The sequence below is a fragment of the Chlorocebus sabaeus genome, chromosome 21 (genome assembly GCF_047675955.1).
Source record: "Chlorocebus sabaeus isolate Y175 chromosome 21, mChlSab1.0.hap1, whole genome shotgun sequence".
NCBI classification, from domain to species: Eukaryota; Metazoa; Chordata; class Mammalia; order Primates; family Cercopithecidae; genus Chlorocebus; species Chlorocebus sabaeus.
Window position 1 is genome coordinate 110,903,177 of NC_132924.1, and position 16,409 is coordinate 110,919,585.

A 16,409-nucleotide genomic window follows, 5' to 3' on the forward strand; every position below is an offset into this window, starting at 1 on the left:
TAAATGTAAATGGGCTAAATGCTCCAATTAAAAGACACAGACTGGCAAATTGGATAGAGTCAAGACCCATCAGTTTGCTGTATTCAGGAGATCCATCTCACATACAGAGACATACATAGGCTCAAAATAAAGGGATGGAGGAAGATCTACCAAGCAAATGGAAAACAAAAAAAAGGCAGGGGTTGCAATCCTAGTCTCTGGTAAAACAGACTTGTACCGTATTTTCTATCTTCATTTTGAAGAGCTTTCAGCTGCCAGCAAAAGCTCAATACAATGAAATCTTGGCACCATCCAACCCCTTGGCTGCAACAACAAAATTTTGTTCTATACCATATTATTTCAATACCCTTAGAATTCTAAATTACCCAGAGTATTTCATTGAGATGGTATCGGTGAATGTCAAACATAGCCTCAAAATGTACTTGTTTGTCAACAGTATTTTCTGGAGACTTCCAAATCCTTCAAACTGCGGGTAGCCTGAACCTGCTGCCCCTGTGAACTGCATGCGCCTCATGGAAGTCTGGTTATTAGGTGATCAGCTATATTGAATTTTCTCCATACGTTCAACAAATATGTTAAGGTGGCTATCTCTTCCCCTAAAAATCACCGAGCCACAGAAGCATATGCTTTCTGGAGGCCTGAAATGCGATTGCTATAAAAATGAAATACTATTCTTGGAATACCTGTGCCATTACTTGAACTGAATCTCCTTTACAATGAAATGGCTGCTGCTTAGCAACTAATGCAAAGAAAGCCTAACTCTATCTCTACCTGTTTTTTTTCTTTTTCTCCGGTAAGAGGAGTGTTAAACATATACCATCACACTTGCAGTGTCATGTTTTCATGTGTACAGGAAGGGTAATGACAATGCAATGAGGTCATCCTCGTTGTCGATGCGATATGGATTTAGAATGCCAGCTAGTGATTGATGCCAACTTTGTCCATTGTGATTAACCAGTGAGATTAATTCAAGTAAGTAAAATTAATGAGAGGGAAATGGTGCTGTCTTTCCATAGATTCATGTGTGGAAACAGCATCCTGCAGTGAAAAGAGTATGAGACTTCAGATCCGAAAACCAGCCTGAACCTGGCAATGTCCCTCATGGCACGTGGCCTTGGGAAAGTCGCTTAGCTACTGTCACTGTTTCCTTAAACGTACAATGCCTATGAAAACAATACGGGGTTGCCTAAGATTGTTTTGTGAGTAAAGTTAGATTAATTATGTGAAAGGAGTTTATAAATGGTAAGCCGTGAAAGCACCGCACACATTTTTATTATTATTAAGTGCCTAAATTTAGTCAGTATAACAGTTTAAGAAATCTCCAGAAATTTGTCTTTAAAAAAATCCCTTAGACTTTGTTATAAGTAATTCCACGCTGGCTCATAGAAAGCTTCTGTTTTAATCTTTAAATAGCTTGGGCATTTATTTTTGAAGTAGAGGTTTATTTTCCTAAGAAATTCTGAAAGTTTTCTTCAAATGAGAAAGAATGACTCAGGTTTTCAAAATGTTCCTTTGGAACTTTCTAGGTGTCTCTAACTGCACTCATGAACATACTTATGAATTCTGAAGGATGTTGTTATGGAAAAACTCATATTGCAAAGACTTGCAGCTCAAACAGGTCCTTGAGCTAAAGGTAAAAGACCAGACTCTTCAAAGAATATCTTTTGTAAAAATCAAATGGGGCTGACTACACCATTTCAGACATGTCAAGTGCACATAAGTTAAACCGAGCTTCTTCACTGGACCCCAACGCATGGTACCATCACCTCCCTTCAAGTTCCACTATGATTACAACAAATCACAAGGTCTTGTACTGAAGGTAGAATTTAGAAGGAGCAATCCAGTCTATAATCCCCATAATCATTTCTTGGCCCCAGGAAACTGGATTTATTCCCCCGTCTCGTGCAATGGAAAATTCATATAGTTTTTACAAAAAACACCATGGAAAGCTCAATCTTGGCCTCCCTACAACTGACAGTAGCACATGATTATTCACAGAGCTAAGTTTTATGCTTAGACGTAAAAAGAATGTTCATCCACTCAGTCAATCAACCTTTGTCAAGGCCTTTCTCTATGTCCTGTGTGAGGTCTGGCTGGGTCCATGAAGATGAAACACATGGGTCTCTCTCCTCAAGAGAGTTTGGTCTAATAAACCACTAGATTGTGAAAATATGGCTATTTGCACACAGAGAGGGTAATGGGAAAGGGTGAAAAGAGGACAAGAAAAGCTGCAATCGGGAAGTAATAAGCAATATGCAAATATGGGCACAGATCTTAACTCTGCCACTTAACTGGCTCTGTGACTTGCAGGCAAGTTACTTAAACGCTAAGCCTCAATGTCCTTCTCTGTAAAATGGAAATGATAATAGTCCCTACTTGATTGAGGGTTCAATGAAATCCCGAATGTAAAATATTTAGCAACTCTTGATACAGTGTAAGCATTTGGCAAAATCAGTAAGTTATAATGATTAATATTCACAGGTAGGGAAGTAAGTTAATCATTGCAGTCAGTATTTGAACCAAGAAAAGCTTCTTCCTTCTCTGAGCTGCACTTACAAAAAGCTTGGAAGTGCACGGATGGCCTTCGCTGCCTCTGGGAATGGCCTTCAGAGGCCACTGGGAAGGACAAGAGGAGTAGTGTCTGTGGCTTCCTGGGATATTGTGAGAAAAAGGCGGCGGGGGGGGGGGGGGGGGGCCTGGTGTTTATGTCCTCCCAAAAGTCACGTGTTGAAATTCTCACCCCCAGTGTGACGGTTCTAGAAGGTAGGGCCACTGGGGGTGATTCAGTCACGAGGGTGGGGTGCTAATGAATGGGATGAGTGCCCCTCTAAAAAGAGGCCCCCAGGAGCCTCACTACCTCCACCCTGTGAGGACACCATGAGAAGAGATCTGTCTGCAGCCCCAAAGCGGGCCCTCCCCAGAACCTGACCATGTTGGTGCCCTGATCTCGGACTTCCAGTCTCCGGAACGATGAGAAAGAAATGTCTGTTGTTTAGAAGCCGCCCGTATGGGACTTTGTTACAACAGCCCAAGCTGATGAAGACAGCCATGAAAGCCAAGCAGTCCCGAGGCTGTGCGCTGTCAGGGAAGCCCATGCTTGGCAGCTTCCTGTGTAACTTCAGATGCTGAGGACGGTGCTTCAATTACAAAGGAAAAGAAACATGCCACACCTTAGTCTTTGCATTGAGAGGGGGCCGATTTAAAAGGGAGAAACCTTTTTTTTTTTTTTTGAGACGGGGTCTCACTCTGTTGCCAGGCTGGAGTGCAGCGGCTTGATCTCAGCTCGCTGCAACCTCCGCCTCCCAGGTTCAAGTGATTCCCCTGCCTCAGCCACCTGAGTAGCTGGGACTACAAGCATGCGCCACCATATCTGGCTAATTTTTTTTGTATTTTAGTAAAGACAAGGTTTCACCACGTTGGCCAGGATGGTCTCGATCTCCTGACCTTGTGATCCGCCCGCCTCAGCCTCCCAAAGTGCTGGGATTACAGGCTCTTCCTTCAAAACTCTTAAAGAGAATGCTTTCAGTCTGAAAGAGATTGTCTCAAACTCTGACACATCCATTAGGACAATGATGAGATCTCAGGCCTTTCAGCCTGAGGAATGTTCCAGAAGTTTGTCTGTAAATGATACATGGAACCCTTTCCCACCGCTTCCACATAAGCTTATGTAAAGCTCTTTTTATCTTTCAACAAATTGCTTTCAAGTTTTTTTTTAAAAAAGCAAAAATGTATTTTTCCCTACAAGCCTGACATCTTTCTCATGTACAAAGGAATGACACATTTTAAAAATGTACTTTGGTCCTTTCAAGGAATCTATTTTCCAGCTATTTCCTGAAAGACTACATGATACACAAAAGCAGTCCAACTGTCTTATCTTTGCCTTTTTTAAGGAAAACAAAAATGAATTCACTTCCTTAACATTTATTTCACAGTCCTGAGCAGTTTTACTTGTCTAACAAATATTTAATAACCATCTACATCTTTTAAAATATATTCTGCTGTTTGGCCTGGTTGAAATCACTGATGGAACATCCCAGAAGGCTGTGCCTTCCATTTCTGAAATAATCCAGGGCAGGTAGCATCTGCGAAGCTTCTTTCTGTGATTGCCAGGGCATGCCAGCCGGCCATTGTCTGCATGTACAAAGCAAACATCATCAAGACAGGCCAGAAGAGAAATAACCTCTGTCCTGGAATCACAGGGGACAACTCTGTTTCTAGTACCTCGGTCTTTATCAGCTTATCCATTCCTGACACTGCAAAGCTCTGAGACCCCTCTCACCCAACCCTCCACGTCTGGCTTCCTGCTCTCAGATGACCAGCTGGCAGTTCGGGTTGCTGCTACCTGACTCCTCTGCACACTGACTGTGCCTGTCTCCTCCGACCTCTGCCTTCTGTCCGCTCCAATTTCCAAAGCACTAAGAAGCAGCTTTCTCCTTTTCACATCCCCTAGTAACAGTGAACTGTGTTTTAATAAGTTACGAAATAAAAATTACATATTCTCTATCTTAAAGAATGCCAAAACCTGTCAGCTACATTTCTTAAGTCTATGTCTCTCTCATTTTCATATTACCTGAATAATTTTATCACCAGCTGCTGACATTTGACTGATGTTCTGTATTTTGAAGAATAATACACAAATCTGCTCCTTAACCGGACTTAAGTATAGATAACACCACCTTAACAAACACACATATAGCATGTACTTTGTGACTCATTTAAATGTCAAATAATTCTACAGGATGAGTACCACTATCATTACTATTTTGTAGATGGGGAAATTAAGACACAGAGAGGTTAAGTAACTTGTGCAGGCACACAGCAGGCAGAGGTGGAGCTTTAGACCCAGGTGGCAGGGCTCTTCACCACTACTATCCTCTACCTCTCAAGTAATTGAAAGGTAAGAAAAATGAAATTTAATTGTGGTTTAAATATTACTGTTTTGAATGCTGTTCCAAACATCTAACAAAAGTCAGGCTATAAATATTACAGCTTAAACCAGAATTGGTTCTTTTATCAGAACATTATTTATGAGTCTAGAAAACTAAAGGCAAATTTCCATTTCAGCAAAACTCAGGTTGGATACAAGAATGACAGAAGCCCCTGTTAGAAAGCTGTTGCTTTATAAAAAAAAAAAAGAAAGAAAGAAAAAAACCTGTTTGCTTTATTTCAAAGGCTCACAAAACTCAGGGCTGGAAGGAAAGAACATTAACATTCATATGCAAAGACCTTTCTTCCCACCTCTACCCAATCACAGCCCCCTCCTTCAGCTAATAGGCACACACAAGATGATTAAATTTTCTCTAAAGTAACCCAAGCAGTGCTCATACCGCCTCTCCCCAAACATTATGGGAGTCAGGACATTCGGGAGCCATTCTTCAAGTGCTCTGTATGGTACATGAATAAAAAGTAGCTGGTGCTTTTCCAAAGATTTCATTAAGTGGGTTAAAAACAAAGCAAAAGCTTAGAGTCACTGAGCAGATGAATGCACTCTTCCTAAAATAACTTCTTCACCAAAGTCAATCAGATGAGTTGGAAGGAAAGGGGGAGTGAAGTAATATAGAACAGAGGTGGCTGGAGTGACCTCCGGCTGGCTGGACAATGGTCAGGACTCCAGGAATGCTGGGTAGCCCTTTTCTGCATTTTTACGTTTTAATCACTGAAGGAAAAGTCAACAGAAATTTCCCTGAGGAGAAAATCAATGCTGCCCCTTGGAAAGGGATGAGACAGACAGAAAGAGAACCGGAGAGCTAATTAGTGCTACTCAGAAAGCAAATTAAGGCCTTTTCTTTGACAAGCTGCAAATAGCTGGTTAAGTAAGAGTTTCTGCCACCCCTCTCCAGCCTCCAACAGCTGGCTAAATGGCTGATGCAGGTATGCAAACAGGAAGCTGTAAACAGAAAGACAGTCCTGAGCTGCTGGACAAAGTGTAAATAAGAAAAAGGCAGAGGTTTCTTTGTAGAAAAGAAACTCGCAATTGAGATGAACCAAGAATGAATAACAGTAATAATTTATTTTAAAATGCCAATGAAATGTATTTATTCAATAAATACTTATTCAACACCTGCCGAGCAAGAAAAATCCGAGTCATCGATTCAAATGATCAGGTGCAAGTTCTGCCTTCAAAGGAGCTAACAACTTAGTTTGGGGAATGGTAATAAGTACACAAGTTAACTCTGTGCAGGGCACTATGCCATGTCCTTTAAATAAAGTAACTCATTTAATCTTCCTAACAAACCTGTAAGTTAGGTATTACTATTATCTCATTTTAGAAATACATTGGCTGAGCCTCAAAGGAGTTACATAGCTTGTCTGAGATTAGCAGACAGATGCCAAGTTCAAACCCTAGTCTAAGGCCCAGACCAGAAAATGACACTTCAGTCCTAACAAAGCTATTTGAAAGTGCCATATGAGGACAGGGGAAGACTAGCCACCTATCACCCCAAGTGGATGCTTTTGAGCTCATACCAATCGAGGAGCTTTCCTGGTGAACAAGCCAGCAATGAGTTGTGGAAGCATTATGGGCAAACAGACTTAGCTTGGTATTTTTATTTATCCAATTATCTGCATTGTTTGTTGTGCCTTGAAATAGGTTTCAATCAGTTCCAACAATTAGAATTAGCCCATTTTTATAGGCATTTTGAGCAAATTAAATTTTAATGACAAAAAGTTTTATGGCTTAGATTTCATTTTACTTCTGACCTTTCCTTCAAAGTTATCCACTGTAAGAAAAGCTTACATGCCATCATTTATTTGCAGTAACTACTGTCCCAAAACTACAGTTATAGGGCCTCAGGAAAAATAATTAGTCTCCACAGGATCAGTGTTACTAATGCATACCCATGGAAGAAAGCAAATGTCACAGCCCAACGTGTAGGCAACAATCTTCCAGATGCTTCTGGTGTCACTTCAAGGTACTCAGCTTCAAGGATAACTTCGGGTTGTGGAGGGAACATGTTCTCAGATCCCAGGCCAGACGAACATACAGGGTGTAGACACCCTGGGCTCTCACTGGGAACCCTCATTTCCTCAGATTAGAAAGTGCAGTGTTGGAAAGAGCTAGCTCTAGTCTAATTTAACTTGGCCCCATGAGGCAACGCTCTTGTTTGTTGCCACAGCAGAACTGAACACCAGCAAAGACCTCTCTTCAACTTCCCTATCCCCGGATTCCACAGGACCCAATAGTATCAATCTCCCAGGTAAAAACCGAGCCTCTAAAAGATCACTTAGAACAGAATAAGTACTCTGGACAGTGGTTGAATTGAAATCTTCCCCAGTGTGTATCCAAACTGAGGAAGTAACAGTCAGTACGTAAGTAATTACTGAGAAAGGAATTAAATTAGAACCAAGATTTTAATCTGATCCTAAAGTCTTTAAAAATCTAACAGATGTGCAAAGCACAGATAAAAACAAAATAAAATGAATTTACAAAAGAGGACGCTACATACTGATATTCAGGAGAAGAAAGGTTCCCCCATACACTATTGATTACAATGCAAGGAAGAACAATATCCATTTTATCCTACATAGCTTCCAACTCCTCAGATAGCTTTCTTGCAATAACATAACCTTACTTTGTGGGACAAAACACAAAACAAAAATACTACATTCTAATCATCAACCTATAAATAATAATAGATCATTTTTTTCCATGGTTGCCCAAACTAAGGCATTTAATACTCCTTGCTCCTATTTCTATCTCATACCAAAAACTTCCTTTAAGAAAGGTTTGGTATTACCAAAATGGCTTATGAGTAGAGAAACTAAATCACAGGCATCAACATCTCGTAAGTCATGGTCTGCCCAGACCTACTGACAAGCAAAATTGTACTTCATCCCTCATTCTGGGCTGCCCAAAGAGGTACCAATGGACCAGCTCTTCACTGGACCTAGGTTCACCTACACAACCCTGTGTACATTTTTTTAAAGGCATATAAACCTCTAACATGGATATCTTCATAGCAGGTACATGGAGGTGGTTTTGTTCTCAGAAGAAAAACCAATATATTTGCAATCATGAATTTATATTCATTTATATTTCTGAGATAGTAGAAGAGTTCCCTAAAATTATATAGGCAAAAGACCACAATCCAAAAAAGGTATGCAATAATATATAATAATAATAATAGATAATGAGCTGTCATGTATTATGGATGAGGGGGAAGATAACTCACACTGCACACATGCGTGCATACACATATGCACACATGGAGAGAGAGTTCAAACCTAAAATAAATGTTTAGGGAAGCAGCATGATGCGGTCTAAAGAGAAAGTCCTTTGGAGTCATCTGTGTTTAAATTCTGCCTCCTGCTCAAGCTCTATGCCTCAAGTTCATTTTCAATAAAATGGAAATAGTCATAATCACATCATAGGACTGTCACGAAGATTAATTAAGACAGAATATACAATAAGGCTTAGCCCAGTGCCTGTTGCATGGAAGACAATAAACTTCAGCTACCTTCTCCTTCCCCTCCCTTATGTGCTTCTGAAGGCTTTTTATTTTACTGACTTAAATGGGAATTCTTACAGCAGTTAAAAAAAAAAACAGTTCCTACACATTATATAGTCATTTACACATATGTATCTGTTGCAGCACCATAATTTGCAAAGAAAAACGAAGTAGTAATTTTAAAAGAAAAGTACCAGCTCACTTGCACTGCCTTTTCAAACCTTCAGCTTTACAGTCGACAGAAACTATTTGCTCTGGGGGTGCAGATTCTGAAATAAAGGAAAAAATTCTCATGGGAAAAATGGTTCTCAAAAAAAGCCAACAAAGAAAAGATAATGAGGGGAAATCTAGGAGTATAGAAAGGAGTTTATTTTACTTAACAAAGTAAAAGTCAAGCAAAATGAATAATCTGCCTCCAGAAATGGTTATTTAAAGGCTTTTTGTAAAGGGCTCTGGTTCCTAAAAAGACAGGAGTCACTGCATATGCCCACCCACTCCTCATTTATTTTTAAACCCTAGCTTATATGTTCCTTAGCAACAGAAGGAGCAGATGAGACCCCCTACACACACACACACACACACACACACACACACACACCCTCTCTCCCAAAGCCCCCTTCTTTTTGCCTGTCAAGTTTCATTCCAAAAATATCCATGTTCTTCAAAAGATATTTTTTGTCTACCTGCAAATCTCCACTCCTCCACCTCAAATGATCCCCCTTACACAAGCAGCCATGCTCCATACCCTAACTGAGCCCTTTCACTCAGACTCCATTCTGTGTGTCTTCCTGCCTTCTCTCCATAAGCTCCCACCAGACAGCGTCCTCAGGTGCCCCCAAAAGCGAGGTGGTGTGGTCCTCACTGAGGAGCCCACCCTCAGTTCCTGACAAAGTTGCTCGTTTTTTACACACCCTTTGTCCATCCCACAGTAAAACAGCCAGCCCAGCTGCAGGAGTCCAGCACCAATGGCCGCCATGATGAGTGGGCAGGCCACTCACCATGACTCCAAAACAAATAAGTAACAGTAATCAAAATGGACACACTTTCCTGTTACCCAGGGACAAATATGCTCCAGATGGAAGCATCTCCTTTTCACCATCTTTTCCTCTGACTTTGAGACTGACTGGCCTGCTTTGGCTGGGGAGGGTTTATGAGTTCAAAGATCAATTGTTTAGTCTTGGGGGCAAAATAGGGTGGCAAACCCCAGATATTAGTCTGCATAAACACCGCCTGAGGAGCCTGTTAAGAATTCCCACCCACAGACAGTTTGACTCTGTAAGTCTAGGGTGGTGAGCACTTTTAACCAGCCACCTGAGGTGACACTGATGCAGGAATTGGAGACTGTAAAGCTTTATTTAAAAGGAAATGATGTTCATGAAGTAGAATCCACTTCTATGTATGGATTGTCAAGCAGACGCAATGTTGTTCTTCTTCTATAGAAACATGCTGCATCTGTGTCCATGTCTATGCTTGTGTGTGTACACACTTACATGTGCATGTGTGAGCATGCAACTCAGGAAGCCAAAACCCCACACAACATACATTTTGAAAAAAGAGGCTCAGAGAATGACCCCTGCCAAGAGGCAAGCTGAAATGATTTCCCTTGCAAACTCTGGCTTTGTATTCCTACCCAATGAGGACTCTGATGAATACCAATGAGCCAGGAGCAGCCCACACTGTGCTTCACGTAATCACCACCCCCTTCCAACTCCCTGCTCCTAAATTAGGCTGAATGTAGTCCCTGTTCCCCCAAGGGCCAGACAGGCCATCATAACTAGGAAGTAGAACTGTCAGTGTCCTAGCATACATCCCTAGAGCTACCCCCTCCCCATCATCTGTCTATTTTTAGAAACCAAAGTATAAAAAGAAAGATCAATTTGGACCTGATCTGTGTGAGTAACTAAGAGAACAACTCAGGTGGGGAACTCCCTCAGCGCACAGCGAACAAAATGCATGCGAGCAACGCAGAAGCAACAACCTCACCAGGAAGGCGTTTTAGGAGTCATCAGAAGTCAACACTTAGACACAGAGCACATGCCCTAGTGACTGTGGCCTCCAGGCCAGGCGATGTCTGTGGGGATCCCAATGATTCACACATCTGCCCCCATAAATAAAACACACCCTCCCAAACCCACACCTCTGTCATCTGCGTTTGCTTACATAACAGCCCATGGTGTGACAGGCTTAATACTTTATATGGTTTTTGGGAAGGGAACACAAACTCAGAAAGAGTAGGATTACAAGAATGTTTTCACTGACCCCTTTTCCAGAAACCTTCTGAGCTCCAGCAAGTGTACATCTTTGTAAACCTGTGCTTGCATATCACCTCGACCTTTAACATCAACAAGCAGTAGGGTCAGTGTCGACAACTCTCCAGACCTGTCAATATCTTTATTCTTGCCTGCGAAAGGGAGGTGGGTGAGAGACCTTAATAAATCCTAATTCCTCGTTGTTGGATTCTAATGCAATGTGGGGTTATCTTTTATCCTAATTTAGAGGCCATTGATCCCACACTGTCCTTGTGTAAAGGGCTCTCACACTCATCCTTAGGTGCAAATATGGTCCCTACTCTCACCTTCACCCCTAGCTTGCCAGCGGGCTCCCCACACTCTCCTCCAGCCAGGAGAGAAGCAAGGAGCATGCAGGCATAGAACCCCCATAACCAGTGGCGCATCTACAGACATAAACCCACTCTTCCTTCATGAGGGATTTCGAGGCAGGTCCAACTTCCATAAGGATTTCTCTTCAGTATAGTGCTATTCTTTTCTGCCTGTCGGAGTGATCTCAGCTATCAAGTTAGTGCCAAAGGTTCATCCAGCGAAATCTGGAAGGTGGGGGAAGGGTGGTTGAAGATGACACCTGCTTAGGGGCAACTTTGACGACTTCTCTTAAGAAAACTAAGCATCACTGAGTCTGCAACCCTTTCTCTCTCTCTTCTCTCTCTCTCTCTCTCTCACACACACACACACACAGAGAGAGAGAGAGAGAAAGAGAAAGAGAGAGAGAGAGAGAGAGAGAAAAGAAAGAGAGAGAGAAATAGACACACACACACACACACACACACACACACACACACAAATTTCTGTTGTTCTGACCTTAGGGACCCAGTGCTTCTCTCCTGCCACAGGGCAAAGCCGGCGTTGCTTCCCTCCAGCCTGGAATGATAGGATGGGGAGAGGACAGACATCCCCGGGAGGAGAGGGGAAAAGGGGGAAAGAGAGGCTTGGAAACAGAGAGGTGCCCAACTCCGCGGAAGCGCCCCTTGCTGGGGGAAGAGTAGGTCTCCCGCCGCGGCGCACCTGTCTCGGCTGCCGGCTCCCCGCGCCTACCTGTACGAGACCTGCTTCCGGAAAGTTAAGTTCCTCAGCTTCTCCTCCAGCGCCTCGTCCTTCTCCTTCTGGCCGGCGGCCGCGGGCTCGTCCAGGGCAGCGGCCCCCGCCGCCGCTGCTGCCCCTGCGCCCCGCGGGTCCGCGCCGCCCTCAGCGCCCAGGCAGCAGCTCCCGGCGCCGCTTCCGCTGCTGCTGCTGCCGCCCGTCGCCCCCTTCTCCTCTCCCGCCGAGGAGCTGGGGTTCATGGCGCCCACTCCGGCGGCCGCGGAGGGAGCGCAGGCGGCCCCGCTGCAGAGGCCGGGCGGGCTGGCGGCGCTGGCGGCGGCGGCGGCTGCAGGAGCGCGGGCAGGTCCGCGCGCTGCTGGCAGGGGCAGCAAATGGCAGCCCCTTCCCGCAGCATCCATCCGCGGCTGCACCGCACCAGGGCATTGTGGGAAACTCCGCTCACTCCCCCGCCCCGGCCAATCAGAGGCCGCCGCTCCCCGCCTCCCGCGCCCTCCCGCGCCGGCCCGAGCCCTCCAGCCCCGCTGGCCCCTTCCTAAATCCCGAGCGAAATCCCGAGCTGAACCTGAACTCTGCCCAGAGGCGACGGGCTGCGGCGGAGGGGGAGAGAGAGGAGGAGAGGCTGGGCCCCCGGGCTGGGGACGCCAGGGCAAGGACAGCGAGCATCAGGAAGGAGAGGGTCCGGGGAACTCGAGTGGCCGCGCCCTGTGTCCTGCACCGCGAGGCTAGGACCAGGACCGGCGGGCGCCCACCTTGGTCCTGAGCCCGGCTGCCGACGCTGGGCCGGCACCCCCTCCACCGCCGCCCTCCAGTGAGCAGAGCTGGGGCCAGGCAGCAGCCCCCGGGCGCGGGAAGGTAGTGGGAGCTGCATTTAGAGGAGGGGGGAGGTAGCAGGAGCGCCGCCGGTGGGAACCTTAGAGCGAATTCGTCGGCGGGTGCCAAGTCGAAGCGCCGACCTCCGGTCTCAGGACTGGGGCCGGGACCCCTGCGTCCCGGAACCGCGTTCCCGCCTTGCTCCTCGCCCGGCGCCTTCCTTACGCGCAGCAGAAGCTCGCTAAACAGCGGTTAATTCGATGGGATAGGATCACAGGGCCCTCGGTGAAGCAGAAAGGCGGAGGAAATCCAGGAGGCAGAAGTCCTGAGGAACCGAGCGCCTGGCGCCGCTGCGGTGTTCCGATAAGGAGAAGAGGCATCCCAGGAGGGGCTTCAAACCACTAGGACCGACTGCTGAAACGAATCCAAGCCTGTGGTGTCTGCAGAATTTAACTGTCCGCCTCAACCCCAGTTTTTGTTTCTAAGATTATCGAAAACTGTGCGGTTTGAGTGATGTGTTACACAGTGTTTAAAACAGATTGTTTCCCAAATTAGGGGTTTCCACACAAGAAATCGCTGCTGTCGGCAAACACAGAAACGATCTACGGTTAAGACAAGGTGGTGTTCGTAACCAAACTATAAACCTACACGTATGTGGTGGTAAGAGAACCGGACCAGTGAACAGTTTCAGGTTGGCGTGGTGTGCCCATGAACAAAGAAGTTTAAGACTGGCAAAAATCTAAATTGCTTTCTTTCCCTTTATTTTGTCATCGCTAAAATTAGGAAAATGAACAGATACGACAAACCTCTTCTAACACCCATGTTCTGTAATTCTCCTTGTATGTACCTTATAGTAAGATAAAGGTAAAGACATTTCCGTGTGCAACGAGGAAAAGTAATAAAAATTAAAAACAGCTAACAAGTATGAAGCCCTCCTTTTTATACGGTAAGTGCTGTATAAGCACTTCCCTCATCCACCTCTACGTTTTCACAGCACCTCTCAAGGGTTTGGACACGTGTGAGGACAAACTGGCAAAGCCAATAGTCAAGCCAGGCTGCTCAGTGGTCTTTGTGCTTCACCCCGGTTTAGTGCACCCGTCTTCGGAAAGAATATGGTGTATTAGGTGCTTCAACAGCAAGATCCATGAATATCTAGCACATCCCTAAAATCAGGGAAATGTCATCTGAACCCAATTACTGGGACAGCCCCCTCACTACTCCCACTTACTTTCAGCCGTATCTTCCCCAATCCAATCTCAAGTGTGAGCCCCAAGATACTTCTGCTTTTTCACGCCTCCACTTAAAAATCTTCTGATTATGTCATATTGCCATTAGGGTAAAGTTCAAACAACTCAACTGATTTTGAGGGCTACATTGATGGGTGGTGGAGTACTGCCCACTTTCCCTTCATACTGTCATGACAGTGAGATTCTGAACTGTTCTGTGTGCAAACCCCACATGCTCTCTGCTCTCTCCATTCCCATTTTTGCACGTGTGAGTCTGCTGTCTCCTCTTCTTTGCTTCTCCTATTCCTAAGATTTGCCAAGCCAACTACTCTATACCTCCATCGGATTTTAGTTTACATGTCTCGCCCCATGTTTTTCCCCACTAGAAGCCTCCATTGATGATTCCTTTCTAGACTGTGATGGACGTACCTCCCATAGCTCCCACTGCACCATTGTACTAAACTTGGACCACTGCAACTGTCCTGTGTGCACTTCTCCCACATGTATATAAAGGCTATATGTGTTTATCACTATATTCTCAATAATAATAAACAGATAACATAATAGCTTAAGTGTGTATATTATAGACCATCATGAAGTGTTTATTGACTGAGAAAAGAAATATACATCATTGTGAACATAATGAAACGATGTCATTTTTCAGAACAGTTTGATAATAGATGGTATTGATGAGGGGGGTATGAAAACAAATGTTTTCTGCAATTGTTGATGTACTTTAGTAAAATCTCTCTGATGGTAAATTTTACAGTATCTGTCCATTTTTGAAATGCATAATCTAATTAACCAAGCAATTTCGCTTCTGAAAATTCATCCTCTGATATACTTGTAGGTATACGCAAGGAATTTAAGAGTGAAAACCACCTAAATTGTTATTCATCCAAACGATGGAATTCTCTGGAGCTGTCAAGATAAATAAGGCAAGTTAATATTCATTAGATAAAACAATCTCGAATATATGACGCTAACAAAAAAAGAAAAACCATGCTCAGAGTGTTTAGTAGTATGCTATCATTTATGGAGAAAATAAGATCTATAGAAATATAATATTTCTGGAAAGATATGTAAGAAAATGGTCACAGTGAAGTGCAGTTGAAGGGCTCTAGCTAGAATCTTGAGATTTTGCCTGATTCAATAAATACATACCAACAGAATGTCTCCCAGCCTATCAGAAAAGCCAGCTTGACCTGTCAAGTGTGTATTTGTATGTTTAAATAGTGTATTAATGGGTTGCTAATCAGAGGAATATTGGGTTTTTAAAAAAGACAGACATTGAACATTAACTCTAACTTAAGACGGAGAGACATTTGGGAAGCACAAATAATTCCAGCAAAAGACAAATGAATTCTGTTGTGGGGTGGCCTCCTGAGAAGTTACTTAAAATATTAGTCATTCTCTTGGACAATTTATTTTCCTTTCTATTTTTCAATGATGCTAAGTAACCTTGTAATTATTCATCCTGCTTCTTAGTTTCCTTGACACTAAAAAGTGGAATCCTTGAAAATGGGTCAAAAGCATTCTAATCACAAAAATAAATTGACATTCTGCTTTGAAACTGCATTGCATGTGATTTTGAGTAACATAAGTATATAACCAAGAAAATGAGCATCTCTGGGTGTATTGAAACACCTAGTGTCTGGACCTGAAAGTATAATCTCAGACCTCCGATGGACAGTGTTTCCATCACTGGGCCCAAAGCCATGCTCCATTTGGTGAGCTTCTTAACTCACCTTTCTATTATTAATTACTGTTCAATCTAAAAGAGGTATCATCCTAGTCTTAAGTACCAAACTTGAGTCTCCTAAATGCTAGACTTGATGAAAGGGCCTCAATGTGAAGTTTGAAAGAAAGAAGAAAAAAAACTTAAGTCTAGATAAGACTGCAAGACCAATAATAATGAGAACATTATATCTAACATTTTTAAGTGTATGTAGTTTTCAGGAACTTCAGGAATTTTCCAGAAATAACACATAGTCATGTTTTTTAAAAAGCAAGTGACACATTTAAATATGCATATGCACACTTTGGAGACCTCAGTTATGTATAAAACCAGGGAAAGATAATAGAGCTTTTGAAAATGTTGTCACTGAGGAAAAAAAGAAGTAGTAGTTTCCAGAATTAAGCTTGCATGTATCATGTTTTACGGAAATGATAACTGAGCTTCCTTGTCAAAGCCTACAAGGCCCTACTTGGTCTCTCCTGTGCCTCCTCCATCCCTGCAGTCACTCACCTTCTCACTCAGTTCTCCTAACATCCCTTTTCTCATACATGCTGTATTACTCCATTTTCACACTGCTATAAAGAACTCCCTGAGACTGGGTAATTTATAAAGGAAAGAGACTTAATTGACTCACAGTTCTGCATGGCTGGGGAACCTTTAGGAAACTTACAATCATGGCGGAAGGTGAAGGGAAAGCAAACACCTTCTTCGCATGGCCGTAGGAAAGAGAGAGCAGAGAATGAAGGGAAAAGAGCCCCTCATAAAACCATCAGATCTCATGAGAACTAACTCACTATCATGAAAACAGCATGGGGAACCAACTCCATGATCCAATAACTTCCCACCACGTCTC

The 16,409-nt window shown here is 43.6% G+C and overlaps 1 protein-coding gene across 2 annotated transcripts in view; it reads right to left on the minus strand.

Annotated features, from left to right (window-relative positions):
- DGKI (diacylglycerol kinase iota) overlaps positions 1-13,453 on the minus strand; it is a 467,928-nt gene extending 454,475 nt beyond the window's left edge. The window contains exon 1 of one of the 2 annotated variants that reach the window (XM_007983056.3): positions 11,777-13,453. In XM_007983056.3, the coding sequence (XP_007981247.3) occupies positions 11,777-12,180 (404 nt within the window). In that variant the 5' untranslated portion in view covers positions 12,181-13,453. The remainder of the gene's footprint in view (positions 1-11,776) is intronic. The other variant, XM_073009376.1, reaches the window with a different exon arrangement.
- Positions 13,454-16,409: the final 2,956 nt, after the last annotated feature.